The sequence below is a fragment of the Hemiscyllium ocellatum genome, chromosome 5 (assembly GCF_020745735.1).
Source record: "Hemiscyllium ocellatum isolate sHemOce1 chromosome 5, sHemOce1.pat.X.cur, whole genome shotgun sequence".
Classification (NCBI taxonomy): domain Eukaryota; kingdom Metazoa; phylum Chordata; class Chondrichthyes; order Orectolobiformes; family Hemiscylliidae; genus Hemiscyllium; species Hemiscyllium ocellatum.
The window spans coordinates 118080173-118097487 of NC_083405.1; the positions used below are offsets into that span (position 1 = coordinate 118080173).

General features: G+C 40.0%; 1 protein-coding gene across 3 annotated transcripts in view; it reads right to left on the bottom strand.

Annotated features, from left to right (window-relative positions):
- Positions 1-17315, bottom strand: part of rbm33a (RNA binding motif protein 33a) — a 155592-nt gene that overhangs the window by 36421 nt on the left and 101856 nt on the right. For 2 of the 3 annotated variants that reach the window (XM_060825133.1, XM_060825132.1), the window contains exons 15-16: positions 14954-15583; positions 5295-5504 (exon numbers count right to left, since the gene is read on the bottom strand). In XM_060825133.1, coding sequence (XP_060681116.1) covers positions 5295-5504; positions 14954-15583 — 840 coding nt within the window. The remainder of the gene's footprint in view (positions 1-5294; positions 5505-14953; positions 15584-17315) is intronic. The other variant, XM_060825134.1, reaches the window with a different exon arrangement.

Here is a 17315-nt window from a genome sequence, read left to right on the forward strand (position 1 = left end):
TCCAATTCAATGCACTGACCAAATCAAGGAAAACATACCAAATGCCTTCTTCACTATCTTATCTACCTGCGACTCCACTTGCAAGGAACTATGAACTTGCACTCCAAAGTCACCTTGTCCAGCAACACTCCCCAGGAGCTTATCATTAAGTGTATAAATCCTGCCAATTAGCCTTTCCAAAAGCAGCACCTCATATTTATCTCAATTAAATTCCATCACCATTCTTGGCTCATTGCACCTGATCAATGTCCCGTTGTACTCAGAGGTAACCTTCTTCACTGTCCACTATATTTCCAATTTTGATGTCATCTGCAAACTTAGTAACTATACCACCAATAAGGTCCATGGATAATATTGAGAATTCCCAGTATATTCTTGTTCAGTGTATTCTTGTCCCTTTTCTCTAGTGGATAGCTCCAGTCACTGGGACGGAGTAAATCTATTTACGATGATGCAAAGGGATACAATTTGACGTATTCTGTCAAGTATAAATCTACAAGCCTGTTGCTTAATTAGTATGGTAGATAATTTGTTTAACATTCAGAGCTTTACATTCACGTTATGAAGGACTTTTCAGAGTCAGCTGGGCAGAGATATAGTATGTAGTACGATACCTGTGTTGCTGCCAAGAGGTTAATTTCTTGTTCTTATTCATAAATTATGTAGAAAATGCCTATACCTGGGTAACTTACTAACCTAACGCTTGAGGGAATTAAGTCCACACAATTCAAATTGTTTCCAAAAGCATGGGATTTCATACATGTGGGGACGGTTTTTAAAAAATCATGAGGAACAACATTCCTGAGAAAAGGAGCAGCACAATCAAGTTACATATTATTCCAACTTGGACATAAAGACATGTTTTTTTGTAATCACAGTATCATATTTCTTGGAATTTGCTACCAAAACCTGCCATGGGAGAGTCATTTCAAAGAGGCCAACCAATGCTTTCTCGGGATAACACTGGATGTCATTTGTATGCTCAGAGGTAAAGAGGTAAAGAGGTCTACTGGACTCAGATCTGAGGAAAATCTAGAACTCTTTAACACAAGTTTGACAGAAGGCATTTGGTTAAAATCAATCCTGCAACATTGAAACGTTAACTATCCAGGCTTCAAAGAAAGATAAAGACAGTTAAATTGACAAGTCCAATTTTCAAATTAAACTGAAGCTACAAACTAGTCTATAGAGTTTTCTCATTCACAAGCTTAAGGCAGGTGTACTAAAATGAATCATATCATGAAAAATCATTTATAAGCAAGGTTACCTGGATGTGGTAATCTGTCACAACTGGTAGAACGTTGACACAAATGTCGACAAATTCATTACTAACTTCAGTCGGCAAATCAAATCAGATTTCTGAAATCTTGAACAATATTCAACAGCCATAATAGCCACTTGAAACACATGTAAACTGAAGATGCGAATTCAGTTCAAATATGTGCAAGGGGTTGTTGTGACCGCATAAGGAATATAGAAAGATTGAAAGAGTGGACAAAAACTTGGCATGGAGTTTAGTATAGGAATTCAAGAGGTTCCACTTTTCTGGGAAGAATCAGAAAACAGACTATTAGTTACATGGAGAGAGACTCCAGAAAAAGAATAGGAAGACAGGATCTGGATGTTCTTGTACATGAAACACAAAATGTAACTCAGAAATTATTAAAGAAAATCATTAACTGCAACTAAGATAAAAAATGGAATTTGGGTCTTTATTGCTAGGCGTTGGAGCTTAAAAACAAGGAAGTGTTGTTACAAATGTACCTAGTATAGTTTTGATTCCCATATTTAAGAAAGGATGCTCTGGCATTGAAGATAGTTCAAAAGAAATTTACTGGGATGATTCCTGGGATGAAGTGATCACTCATGGAGAACTCAAACAGTTTTGATATGTATTCATTCGAGTTTAGAAGAATGAGGGTTGATCTTATTGAAACATACTGAGGGCGCATAACAGGATATGTCGAGAGGTTAATTCCACCTAGTAGGGAAACTTGAACAAGGATACATTGATACAGCATGGGAACGCTCATTTGAATCCGATATATACAGAAATTTCTTCTCTTGGAGGGCAGTGAATATTTAGAATTATCTATCCAAGGGAATTATGGAAGCGAAATCAAAAAGAGGTGCTCATCGACTTTTCAAACATCAAGGAGTGAGGGCTACAAGTAGCTGACATGTAAGTGGAGTTGAGGTCTGTGGCAGATCAGCCACAATCTTTTTGACTGGAGGGGGAGGCTACTTCTGTGCCTAATTATGTCCTTATCACAATTTATAGATGTCTGTGAAACTAAGTTTTATTGGTCTGAAATTCCAGTTTAATGACAGGATCAATCCAAGATTCTCCTTAATTGCTTCCATGACTCAAAATGGCACTGCTTTTGACTTGCCCCAAGAACATAAACTGTGGTTCGGAGAAGGTTCGCTAGATTAATTCCAGAAATGAAGGGCTCGTCTTATCAAGTGAGACTGAGCAGTCTGGGCCGATACTCGAGATGAGAATAATGTGAGGAGATCTATTGGAGGTATAGACGATAACAAAAGGGATTTACAAAGTAGATGAAGAGGGGACATTTCTCTGTGGATAAAGCTAGAACAAAAGGTTTTAGGTTAAGCAAGTGCCAGATTTAAAACAGAGATGAGGAGAAATTACTTCTCCCAAAGGGTCATGAAGCTGCGGCACTCACTATCCCTGAGTGCCGTGGATAATGAAACACTGAATAAATCTGAGGAGGCGGCAGATTTTTAAATTAGTAAAAAGGTTGAAGGGTTTCAAAGAACCAGCAGGGATGTGGAGTTGAGGCAAGATGGTATCAGCACTGATTGTACCGAATAGCGAAGCAGGCTTGAGGGACTGAATTGCCTTCTCATGCTTCAAGAGTTCGTGCTCTAACATTCTTATCAACTTCTGATGCAAATTGAACTATGTTAATGAAGACTGCAGGATCATGGGACTGGACAAGGAACACAAATTTGCTACGAAAAATTTTGACAGTGAATTCAGTTAATCTGATAATTTGCAAAACACCATAAAATCATGAAAGCTGCTGGAATGTTAAAAATCCAACTGATTCACCGATAACTGATAACCTAACTTTGTCTAGTTTGTTTATAACTAACCAACACAAAACAGTGTGCAATTATAAAGTATCCTTCTCAATTGTACAACATCAAAGGTGTTTCGCAAACAGCCAAATACTTCTCTGAAACAGGGCAGAATTCTTCGGGTTCCAAGGCAGGCTTGAGGATAGGACTGACAAGAGGGTGTAACAGGTGGGAGTTGAGTTGGTGTATTAATACGTTCTAACCTCCAGCTGAAGCAGCAAAGTGTTTCTTCCAGTATGGCATGGCAGTTGCAATGTCCAGCCACATTGTTTTTTTTAAACCCTAGAAGCATGTTTCAGAAATTAACTGAAAGGATTCATGATGCAAAGTAATAAACCGTGGAACAGCAACAACACTGGCATCTACCTGACAATGTGGACAATTACACTGGTATACCTTGTACAGAAAAAGCAGGAGAAATCCAACTGGCAAATTAGCGCCCTTTCAATCTATTCTCAATCATCAATAATGTGATGGAAGGTGTTATCAACAGTACTATTAGGCAGCAGTTGTTTAGCAATAACCTGCCCTGTGACACTCATGACCTGGAGTGGACAAAGTTAAAAATCACAACAACAGGTTATAATCCAACAGATTTTTTTTGGAAGCACTAGCTTTTAGAGTGCCACTCCTTCATGAGGTGGTCACAACCATCTCATGAAGGAGCAGAGCTCTGAAAGCTACTGCTTCCAAATAAACCTGCTGGACTATAACCTGGTGTTGTATGATTTTTAACTACGACACTCAGGGTTCCATCAGGGCCACTCAGCTTTTGACCTCATTACAGTCTTGGTTCAAACATGAAGATGAACTCCAGAGGTAAGATGAGAGTGACTACTCTTGACATCAAGGCTACACTTGACCAATAATGGCAGCAGGAACTTTGGCAGAACTGGAATTAATATGAATCAGGGCAAAAAAAAACACAAAGGAAGATGGTAGTGCCATGCAGATAAGTCATCTCAGTTCCAAGCTATCTCTGGCATTCCTCAGGTTAGTGTTCTTGGCCCGATCATCTTCAGCAATTTCAATGACAATATTGTAAGCGAAGAACTGTGGAATTTCTGCTTATGGCTGCACAATGTTCAGCACCATTTATGACTCCTCAGATTGAAAGCAGTTCATGCCCAAACGTAAAAAGAATTGTACAACATCCAGACCTGGACTGACAAGTGGCAAGTAATATCTGTGCTGTAGATGTGCCAGTAAATGACCATCTCCAACAGAGAATTTAACCACTGGCCCATGACATTCAATGAAATCACCACTGAACTCCCCAGACTGTGAACACTCTAGGATGTTGACCAAAACCTGAACTGTACTGGTCATACAAACACTGTGGCTACAAGACCAGGTCAGAGGCAAGAAACTCACCTCCTGACCAATGCTCCCCGAATGAACCATGACCAAAAAAATAAACAAAATGAAAACTTAGAGAAAGATGGAGGCAGAAGTTGCTGAACTTGACAATGAATCCAGAAGGCAATAGATTGTTGTGCCAAAATGAAGTTTCGTTCCTTCAGCTTGTGATGAGCTTCATCGGAATAGTGTAGGAGGCCATGGACAGAAAGGCCAGACTGGAAGCAGGGTAGAGAATTAAAACTTCAAGCAGCTCAAATCATGTTTAAAGAACTGAACAGAGGTGTTCTGCAAAGCAGTCAATTGGTCTACATTTGACTTCCTCAAAGCCGAGGAAATGTAGAGCAAAGTTCCAAATTATGTATTTGGGCATTCCTTCCTCAACCACCTGCCATCTGTTGTGTGGAAAAGGGACAACACCCTGCTCTGCAAGTGAGCTTCAGAAAGCTTGAAGTAGCAGCATTAACTGCTGATTGAGACAGTGCCAGATGATAATGTCATTGGAATGACAGGTAAGAAACTTGACAGTTTTATGAAAACACTGCAAAACCTGTCAAAATTATTTCTTTCCACATAACATAGGGAAACACCTTTGGGAGTGAGGAGACCAGGACTGTCCAAAGAGAAAAAGAGGATCCATCCCAGACTCTGTTTCCTCTTTAGAGGCAAAATTTTAGATCCAGTTATCGAAATGTATGCATTCAATACAACGAAGGGTTAATGAATTTAAAACAATTAATCCGTTATTACATACGGGCTGACTGCCTCTTTTAGTTTTGCAGTACAAGGCAACCGAACTTCCAGTATTTGAAAGTAGATGTGCTTACCCTGTTCTGTTGATTGGCTGAATTCTTCGTCATTCCTAATAATTGTGGTACAGATTGTTGCCGCTGCTGCTGTGGACGCTGCTGTGGCTGTTGCGCTCCTTTTGTCAATGTGACCTTTCGAACAGGCTGTTGTTTCTGAAGATGCTGCTGGTGTTGCCGCTGTTGAGACTGGACCTCAGGATGAGAAAAGCCTGTGTTCTCGCTCCCCTGCTGTAAGAACACAGCATCATGCTGCTCAGTGTCTTCACTCAACACAAAACCTTTTACCACTCACCATGTGCTAAATGCAGTATGACCTTGCAGAAACTGGAAAAATAAACTACAGACGAATCCACTTCATCCCCATAAAAATGGTTAATTTACTTGCATTTTGTAGGACAAAAGCAAAAGATGGTTTTCCTTGTAATGATGGAAATAAATATTTTATTCCGTTAGAGCCATTACTGTGGGTATTTAAAGTGTAGAAAAAACCCACTCATTAATTTTCAATGGTACTATTTAAAGGCATCATCTGGTAATCCCTATCCAGAATGCAAAATCATGCTTAAATCTCTTGTCACTCCTCTGAAAATCAGTGGTACCATAGAACTTAACTGCTCGTGTGTAATTAACAATAGCTAAACCATATTTTGTGAATAAAGGTCAGGTCTCACAAAGTCTAGTGAGTATAAGGTAATGTATATTGCAGCACCAATATAAATATTAGAACTCCCAAGTTTCTGCAGTTCTGAAGAAGTCATACTGGATTCAAAATGTCAACTCTGCTCCTCTTTCCACAGATGCTTCCAGACTCGCTGAATTTCTGCACCACTTTGTGTGTTATGGCTGTCCCTGCCTGTACTGTTATCAATGAATAACAGGTGACAACTACCCTCACTCTTTGAACAGTTCAGAATCATCTGAAACAATATGATAAGTTTGGAAAAGTATGTGAGAGCTGCCATCAACCTTGAAACTGTCTCATGATCTCATTCTCGCTAATTGCAAAAGTGGGTAAGTACTGTCAATTGTGAAAGAACATATTTAAATTATTCTTCTATCAGCAATTCCCATTACTTAAATCATACCTGCTTATAAAGCATATTGTTCAATCCTATCAAATGGTATAACATGCAGACTTTGCAATTATCATTGCTCTGCACCAGTGAAAGTTATCTGCATATCTCACATAGAGTCTTGCACATTGCAAATGCTTAATGTCTATGTGGATTCCTTTTTTAACATTTATAATGGCAACTTTATGATAGGAAAATCACAAATATTTTATTACTAGAATACCGTGCATAAGTAGCGGGACACAATCCCTTACCCAAAATTCAAAAAGCTCTGAAATCTTTTTCATGGAGTGTGGAGCGTTATTTCGGCATGTGAACAGGTGACCCAATTCCACATCCACTTAAACCACGTCACCCAGATGTGACGTGACAGTGTGGCCCAGCACTGGCAGGCGTCAATTGTGTCTCAGCGCTTGTACTATTCACATGTGCGTCTGCTGTTGGGAATTTGTTTTTATTTCACTGAGAATGTCACTTATTCCAAAATCTGAAAAATTCCGAATTCCGAGCAAACAACTGTCCCCAAAGATTTCGGATAAAGGATTGTGTACCTGTAATTGCCCAGTGTGAATCAAAAAATGCTATCTAAAATAAGCGGCTCTTTCTCCTTCAGTATTTGAAATTTTTAATGTTCAAATGAAAAAAAATCACATTTTAAAAGTAACATGAATAAGTTTACCAACTGATTGTTAAATGTTTCAAAATCTTAATTAAACTTTTAACGTCAAGTTCTCAGACAACAACAAAAGCTTGAGGTTCAGCTTAGCATTTCCACTTCAGCAGCTGGACTTAATCACATCAGTGCATCTGGAACAGCATGCAATTTGTGCAACAATATTAAGGCGATATTCTTTGATTCAGTGAAGACTTGGAAGCTTCTCTGCTTTTTCTGTAAACCTTTCAGACAAAATGAGAGCCAAATACTTGAAATATTAGTTTGACATTTCCAATATGAGCTCCTCACAAACAGCACCTGGGATTAGCAATACCTCAGATTCTGATTCGGTAGGAAACAAAAGATTTTTTTTTAAAAACATTACTCATTCTCCATCCATTACGCTCATCTCTATTCCAGTAGAGGAGTGGCGGCCAACCTTCTCACATTGGGTAGAGGCACATTTCAATTTCTGTCTTCCTCGTGAGACAAAAAAGTTTAAGAAGGTGAGGGATGCCACAATAATAAATAGGAAATTGATGCATAAAATTCAAAAGCAATAAATTAATGATTCAAATGGGCAATTAGTAGAAATGACCAATAAAATGTGCCAAGCAGCCAAGCTTAATAATAAGCCAATCTTCACCTTTTTAGCTAACATGCAGAGCTAACGAAAAAAAAAGTCACCAGAGAAGGGACAGGTGACTGGGGTCAAGCTTAGGTGTTAGCCTTAGCTAACGCTGAACTTGGAGTTGCCACTGGTGAGGAACACTCAGAGCTGGCCTCAGTGGAATTCACATGTGCATGTGGGTCGGAAGTGAGTCTCATTTCAGCCTGGAATTTTCTCTTTTACTTTTCGCCTTTCCCAGTTTCTCTTACCTCTTCCACCCTCCCTTACTCTGCCCCTTGAAATTCAAAATAATCCATGGGGCTTTGCACCTCAAAAATGTCAACTAAACAAAGGGGATAAATAGACAAGGTATTTTCCCTCGGTTGGGGGAGTCCAGAACGAGGGGGCATAGTTTTAGGGCGAGAGGGGGGAAAATTTAAAAAAGGGACCTAAGAGGCAACTTTTTCACGCAGAAGCTGGTGCGTGTATGGAATTAGCTGCCAGAGGGAGTGGTGAAGGCTGGTACAATGACAACATTTAAAATGCACCTGGATGGGCATATGAATAGGAAGGGTTTGGAGGGAAATGGGCCAAGTGCTGAAAAATGGGAATAGATTAAGTTAGGATATCTGGTCAGCATGACGACTTGGACTGAAGGGTCTGTTTCCATACTGTACATCTCTATGACTCTATGACAATTAATCTGCCAACAAATATTTTGCATTCACGTTAAAGTGGCCAAGTAACTTTTTTTCTGGAGTGACGGAAATCCAATTAGATAAATGGTGACTTAATTTTAAAAAATAAAAGAAAGGAAAATTAATGGCAGCAACCCAGCAGCCTGACCATTATTTCCACCCCTGCCCCTCACTGTCACAGCCATACTTGCAGATCCCCATCACCATTCAACTCTCAGACTGCCCCCGTGGCCATTGATCTTTCGTTGCCTTCTAACCATGGTGTGACTGTCATCATCTTCATCCCTCTCACTTAAACAAGAGTTCCTAAGAGCCTCCTAATCCCAGAAGAAGCCCGCAGACTCTCAGCCAAGGCTCCAGGCTTTGGGCTGCTCACGGCTTCTCTAAACCTGACTGGTTCTCACACATTTGTTTATACACTCACTAGCAAGCCTGCAGTAGCATATATGGGAGAAAAAAAAAGACCTTGGATCTGAGGAGGAGTTCCTTGCAAAATCTTTCACTTTCAGTCATCTGTATTTGAAATTCTGGCTGTATGAATGAGCCGGAAATTTGTCCGAGTTACCAATAAATCAGATCTCAGGCCACATGAAATACTTTGGTGAGCCATGCGCGGTCCATGGTTTTTAGATTCAGCACCACTACTACAGAAGAAGACTTTTATCATCTTATGCATTTTCTGAGCATCTTCCTTAACCTAAAACACTGAACAATGAATATCTGATGCAAATCTTCAGGTGTCCTGAAGCAGGTTAACAAGAGTGGAACAAAAGAGAAGGAGCAGGCCCTTCAGCACTCCCCCCATGCCTGTGCCAATCATCATGCCCTAACTAAAAAATAAACCTTCAGCAGTTATTCGGCCTGTATCCCTCCATTCCCTCCCCACCCATGTCACCATCCAGATACCTCTTAAATGTTGCCAATTTGCCACCTTCTACCACCTTTGCTGGTAGTGTGTTCCAGGCTCCTACCATTCTCTGTATAAAACATCTCCCTCCTACATCTCCTCTAAACATTCCCGCTTTCACCTTGAACCTGTGCACCCTTGTAATTGAAACTTCCACCCTGGGAAAAAGCCTCTGACTATCCACCATATCTATGCCTCTTACAATTTTTTCAAGTCCCCTCTCAAACACCATCTTTCCATTGAAAATAATCTTAATCTTTTTAACTTTCCCTGACAAACAATGCCCTTGAGACCAGGCAACATCCTGTTAAATCTTGTCTGCATTCTCTCCAAAGCTTCCATGTCCTTCTGGTACTTTGGCAAACAAAACTGCACAAAATACTCCAAATGTGACCAACAAGGGTTTTGTACAGCTACAACATGATTCACCAATTCTTGTGTACTCCATGTCCTAGCCTATAAAGGCAAGCATGTCATATGTCTTCCTGATTTGGAGATGCCAGTATTGGACTGGGGTGTACAAAGTTAAAAATCACAACACCAGGTTGTAGTCCAACAGGTTTAATTGGAAGCACACGAGCTTTTGGAGCGACGCTCCTTCATCAGGTGACAGTGGAGGGCTTGATCGTAACAGAATTTATAGCAAAAATTTGCAGTGTGATGTAACTGAAATTATACATTGAAAAATTGATTGTCTGTTAAGCCTTTCATTTGTTAGAATACAGTGATAGTTTCACTTCCTTCATGTGTAAATCACAACCTTTTTTTTTAAAGTTGCATTCTCGGGTTAGCTGTTAACAACGGTGATAGCTAGACAATATGTTGAAGGTGTTAGCCCCCTGTGTTCTCTGTCTATGACAGAATGTTTAGATTGATTCTAATCTCAAAAGTGAGATAACAGAGTTTTACATAAATTCATGCAGTTTTTGAGCTCAGAGTTCTACATGAATGTATGCAGTTTTTGAGCAAAGTGCAATGTAACTCTGCAAGTACAAATTCACCCCACAAAATATATGTGTGCATGTGGATCTTTGCCTGTCTGTCTGGGGTGGGGTTTGAGAGAGAGAGTGAGAGAGTGAGAGAGTGAGAGAGTGAGAGAGTGAGAGAGTGAGAGAGTGAGAGAGACAAGTCCTCCACTATCACCTGATGAAGGAGCGTCGCTCTGAAAGTTAGTGTGCTTCCAATTAAACCTGTTGGACTATAACCTGGTGTTGTGTGATTTTTAACATATGTCTTCCTAATCACCTTGGCCACATGTATTGCCACTTTTAGGGAACTGTAGACCTGCATGCCCAGATCTGCCTGTATATTAATGTTCCTAAGGGTTCTGCCATTACAATAGAATTCAATCCTCCAAAACACATCACCTTGTATCTGTCTGGATTGAACTCCATTTGCCATTTCGGTGCCCATGTTGTCAATGTATATCCTGTTCCATCTTTGTGAAGATTTGTAGCTCAAGTTGTGGTTCAGGTTTCAACATTGCTCACTGAGCTGGTAGATTTGTTCTTAAACGTTTAGTCACCATGTTAGGCAACATCTTCAGCGAGTTTTCGTTGAAGCGTTGGTGTACTGTTTATGTGTTGTGGTGGGTGATATCACTTCCAGTGCTTTTTCTGAGAGACTGGCAAATGGGGTCCAAACCAATGTGTTTATTTATGGAGTTCCAGTTTGATTGCAAGACCTCTAGGAATTCAGTGCATGTCTTTGTTTCGCCTGTCCCAGGATGGATGTATCGTACCAGTTGAACTGGTGTCCCTTGTTGTCTGTGTATAAGGAGACTTGTGATAGTTGGTCATGTCTTTTGGTGGCTTGTTGTTGCTCATGGATCCTGATGCCTAGTTTCCTGCCCATCTGTCCAATATAATGTTTGTTGCAGTCCTTGCAGGGTACTTTGCATATGACGTTCATTCTGTTGATTGTTGGTATAGGGTCCTTTCGATTCATCAAGAGTTGTTTCAGTGTATTGGTTGGTTTGTGGGTTAGCGTGATGAGCCTGTAGTATCTTTGCACAACTGTCAGAACTATCAGCAAATCCACCAATCTTCGAGTCATCTGCAAACTTACTAATCAGACCACTCACATTTTCCTCCAGATCATTTATATATACTACAAACAACAGAGGACGCAAGTCTGATCCCTGTGGAACACCACTAGTTACCGGTCTCCATTCTAAAAAACACCCTTCCAGTGCCACCCTCGGTCAGAATTACCAAGCCAGTTTTGTATTCATCTAGCCAGTCCACTCCAAATTCCATGTGATTTTAATTTTTATACCAATTTGCCATGTGAGACAATGCTCTTTTAGCTCTCATTGACAGAATATGCTTGTTGTGGACAATGTACAGCAAGAGTTTTGGACAAATTAAACTCACTGAAAGTTTGAATAAGAATTCTGAGAGATCTGGATAGAGCAGACATGAAGATGTTTCCACTGGTAGGACAGATTAGGGGCAGCATGGTGGCTCAGTGGCTAGTACTGCTGCCTCACAGCGTCAGGAACTCTGGTTCAATTTCAGCCTCAGGCAACTGTGTGGAGTTTGCATACTCTCAGTGTCGATATGGGTTCCCTCCGGGTGCTCCAGTTTCCTCCCACGGTCCAAAGATGTGCAGGTTAGGTGAACTGGACATACTAAATTCTCACAGTCTTCAGGGATGTGTAGGTTAGGTGAATTAGTAAGGGGAAATGTAGGGGAATGGGTCTGGGTGGGATGCTCTTCAGAGGGTTGGTGTGGACTTGTTGGACTGAATGGCCTGTGTCCACACTGTAGTGATTCTATGAAGGACCCAAGGGTCCTTCTAAGTGATGGGACAGACCTTTAGAAGCGAGATGAGGAGCAATGCTTTCAGCCAGAGGGTGGCAAAACTGAAACTCGTAGCCACAAATGGACTGTGGAAGCCAATTCACTGCATGTATTTAAGACTGCGAGAGATAGGTTTTTGATTATTGGGGAGATCAAGAGTTAAAGGAGAAGGCAGGAGAATGGGGTTGAGAAACATACCAGAGTTTAGATCAGAGTGGTGCTGGGAAAGCACAGTGTACAACTAGGTGAATCGGGGTGGGGGTGGAGCTGATGGGTCAGATTGGGGGTGGAGCGGATAGGTGGGAAGGGAAATTGGCAGGTAGGACAGGTCATGAGGAAGTGCAGAGCTGGAAGGTTGGAACTGGGGTAAGGTGGGGGGGGGGGGGAAAAAAGAGAGAGAGAGAGAGAGAGAGAGAGAGAGAGAGAGAGAAAGAAAGAAAATGAGGAAACTGGTGAAGTTCACATTGACGTCCTGGGGTTGAAGTGTTCAGAGGTGGAAGATGACACGTTCTTCCTCCAGGCGTCGGGTGGTGAGGGAGCGGCGGTGGAAGCAGCCCAGGACCTGCATGTCCTCGGCAGAGTGGGAGGGGGAGTTGAAGTGTTGGGCCACGGGGCGGTGGGGTTGATTGGTGTGGGTCTCCTGGAGATGTTCCCTGAAGCAGTTTGCGAGGCATCCAGTCTCCCCAATGTACAGGAGATCACATATCAGCCATGATCGAATGGCAGAGCAGGCTTGATAGGCAAAATGGCCTATTTCTGCTCTGATGTCTTATGGATATTATTTTTTAATCAACCTGTCAGTATGTTATGGCACATCTCTGTTATGGCACACCTCAGTGGCAGGTGGAACTTGAACTCAAACAATCTGGCTCAGAGGTAGATAACTAACATAACACTACAAGATAATCTTACAATATCATTGATTACTTGCATTGCAGGAGGAAAGAACAATCAATTTAACAACTACAGAATAATAGTGTTAGATTTTCTTAACCAGGATTGAATAAAACATTTTGAAATCAAACTAAATGTGCAAAATCAAGAATGGATGGGGCAAGCTGGAAAGACGGGACAATATTTACAACAATTGAGTCGTCAAGACCAAATGCAAATTGGGAAGATAGGAGAAACTTAATAGAGTATTGCAAGTCTGTGGCTTTCCCATCCAGTGCTAGTAGTTAAATCACAAACTGTCAACTTTCGAGTGGATAGCTGTTTGAAGAAAATGGGTTAAACATAATAGGGAAACAAGACCAACTCACTGTGATTGGGGTCAGTTCTTTGTATGGAAAGTAAACAGACTGGATTGGCCAACTAGCTATGTATTTTTCACATTTTCAGTGTTGCAGATGTCTTTACAGTTTTATAAGTCAGAAAATAATTATTTTCTAAATAACAAAAAATGTTTCCAGATGATAAATGCTTTTGCACCTCTTTCAGAAAAAAAATAATCCTGGTTAAATTCAGAAAATATATGGTTTCCGTGAACTGCATACATCTGCCAGCACACTAATGTATTTTTATTAAATCCATCAGTTCTGTCCGGAAAAAATCTTTTCCAAAAGACCTTCAAAATCTGACAGATCAAATCTTATTTCTATTCTCAAACCTAAGCAAGTGGTGATAACACCAACCACATTCAACAGTGCAAATTGATTAATCCCCCTTTTATAGAATTCCACCTCTCCTGATTACACCTATCAAATGTTAAGTACCATTATGCTGGAGTGACAACACATGGCAAATTCCCCATCCATTTGCAGCAGTCTTTGTGGTCCTGCTCGCCTGTACTAACACTGATGAAAAATTAATTTCCCTTATCTACAACTAAGCCACGAAATCCAAATCCGGCAAACTGGCAACTCTTTCTGTACAGGTATTATGAAAACCTCTGAAGATTAATTGCACGTCAGGTGACATGAAATTAATTTCTGTATTCCTGACAGACATTTGATACTCTGTACTGAGAGAAAAGATAACATTGTCAGAGTACACAGAACGACAGCAGTGCAGCTTCCCGGGCAGCTTCGCAAGGATTCCCTTTATAAAAAGGATACACTGCCTGTCAAAGGTACAGCCACCAATCCAGTTGCTGGCAGACTTTGCAAGACAAGAATCTATTAACAGTGACACAGTGCTTTTTTTTAAACCAGTTGCAAATAAAAGAAAATTCAAATTTCTGTTCAAATCCCAGTGACAGTTATGGGAAAATAAGCAGATTTAACATTCTTCTTTCACCTTAAGGTATAAAACCTGAATTATTTGAAGTACTATTAATATCAGTCAAAAGTTTAATTAGCACACATGGGCATTACCTACAGGAGATTTTACTGGAGGTCACATATAGATTATTTTGCACTTCTACAAGCAACACCGTCTGGCAAAACAAAAATCAGATTTAAAGGTGACTCACTATCAAGTCAAAAATGTTGATTTATTTTCAAAGAATAGTCCTAATTTGCAACATTAACTTGTACTAAACATAACAAGTAAATGACAAAAAGATGCACTGTGAGGCTATATCAGATTTTAACTTCCTAAACACTTGTGAATGCACAACAAAAGTGTCTGAACCTCTGGCAAAAAAGATATTTGTGTATACTCAGCACTAAAAGGCCACATTCAATGACACTAAAGGAACAATGAAAGACAAGATTTCTATAAATCATGCTACAACTTTTTTTCTGATGCAACAGGATTTTTTTCAAGCTCCTAAAACCAAACTGCTTTTGCAAATTATTTACACCTTGAAATGAAGATGAGTAAATTATAAACCAAAGCTGGAACAAAACATACAAAACCAAAAATTCATATTCGCACCTGCAATATGACTTGCATAAACCGAGATAATCACTGTCAAAGTTAAAACAAAATTGGTTTTCTTTCTAGCAATTGCACAATGCACATGTACAAAGAAACCTGGGTCTTACCATAGTTGGAAGCTTGAGGACTCTTATCTTGGGATTAATGTGAGGTCCATCCCCTCCTCCACTGTTCATCCTTTGCATTACAGTCCGTTTCACACCAGGTTTTAATTCTGGAGTCTTGACTGAAGGGACAATCACCTTTCCACATTGCATGCTAGATCCTGGTAAGTTAATAGGTTTAGACTGAACAACTTTTGGAAACTGAAGTGGATTTAAAGGTGCAGGTCTGATCGGTTTGATTTGGTTGATGTTCTTTTTCATTTCTGCTTGAACCTGTATAACATTTCCAGTTTGATGAGTTTTAATAAATTGCTGTTGTGTTCCTGTTCCTGTGACTTGTTTCTTTGTGAATAGTCTGTTTTTTATGTTTGGCTGTACTAGGCTTACAGCTTGTAGTGTGGATGTGTTAATGTTCTGGGGAGCCTGTGAAGTATTTATTGGTTGTGATAGTTGCTGTGCAGCAGGCGGCTGCTGCTGCTGTTGTTGTGCAAGACGTTCAAGCAATTCTTTCTTTCGGGCACCGGCTTGCTGCTGACGTCGGAGTTCCTTCTGTTTCAGAATTTCTTCTCTGAGTTTTTTCTGCTCTTCAATTTTCAAACGATACACTCGTGTTTCCTCATCTTCATCTGTAGGCTAATGAAAAAACATTCATAAATTCAGACACACAAAATTAAACTATTTTGAAACTGCCTACTTAAGTGCAGAAAATACAAAACAAATTGTTGAGAGTCAAACTGCACATTAAGACAATGTCACAGCCAGAACTTTGAGAGATGGAATGCAGTGGTGCAGCAAGGCAGTGAAGCTAATCCATACTCCTTTAAGTTAGCTCATGCTGAACAATGGAAGATGCTGGGAAATTTTTAAAAAGTTCATTCTCTCCCTGCAGAAAAACTGCGACAGAACGCAATTAGTCCGAAGATGATAATTAAAAGTCGAACAAATACTCACAGTAACTGCTGCTTTCAAAGTAGCCATAAAGTACAGTCTTTTGTAATTCAAGTACAGGTCGTTCTGCTATAACGGGACAGTTGTGTTCCTCTAGAATCTTGAACTATAGAAAATCGCTACATCCATTCAGTAGAAAGTTCACGTTATCTAAACTATGGCCACACTTCGTCAATCGCATTATAGCCAATTTGCACTGATGAAACACGTTATAGCAGAACAACTTGCAAGAAAAGCACACGAAAAATTCATGTGCATATATTCTTCCATTTCATTCAAAAGAGAAAAACATTAAAGAAAACAGGGAAAGGACAGGAGAATAACAAAGTCTCTTGTTCCAATTAATGTTTCGGTGCTGTGGAACTAAATAGTCTTTTGTACTGTAAATTTCATAATTCAACATGAAGACACACAAAATACAAAGAATGTAAATATCCTTTGAAAAATTAATGACTTACTATCTTTGACATTTATGTTATTTTAACAAAAACTTGGAAACCAGTTTACCAACTGAACTATGGTTGTAAAATAATTACTATAAGAGTATGTCTTTCTTATAATTTTTTTACATATTAAGCATTGGCAAGGGAAAAGCAGAATTTGATCAAGCATATAGAACTGGCTAGCTTGCAATCCAATACCTGCCATGTAACAATTGTCAATTGTTGTAAAAATCTGTTTAGTTCATGAATATCCTTTAGGTAAGAAGATCTGCTGTCATTCCTCGTCTGGCCTACATGTGAAGCCAGACCCAGAGAAATCCACATGACTCAACTGTGCTCTGGACGATTTGGAATGAACAATGATTGCTGGTCTTGTCAGGAATGCCCAAACCCACGGGTGATTTTAAAATAAAGCATTTGGAAAGAGATTGATGACATTAACATAAATTAACGGATGTGATTCGATTGCCATCACAAAGACATGGTTGCAAGGTAATTGGATGGTAATTTAAATAGTCATTAGATAGACATATGGATGAAAATGGAACAGTGTGGGTTAGACAGGCTTCAGATTGGTTTCACAGGTCAGCGCAACATCGAGGATCGAAGGGCCTGCACTGCAATGTTCTATATAATCTGGTCTGGAATCTGAACATTGACCTGACCGTTCAGAAAAACTGGAAAGAAAGGACAGATTGTCCCTGCTAATGAAAGAGGAGATGAGTATTGTGGTGAAAATGAACCTGGTTTGCAAGGTAAAGATGTAGGCATGTTTGGTTGTAAATAAGTAAGGACATCAGGAAAAACATAGGTTACAGGTGGGACTAGTCCTCAGATACCCAACAGTAGCTACAAGGTAGAAGAAAACATAAATCAAATTGTAATTAAAGCTCGCAAGGAAGTGCTGCAATAATCCGGAGTGGTCTTAATCTTCCTACAGATTGGACAGTCCCAATTGGCAAAGGTAGTCAGGG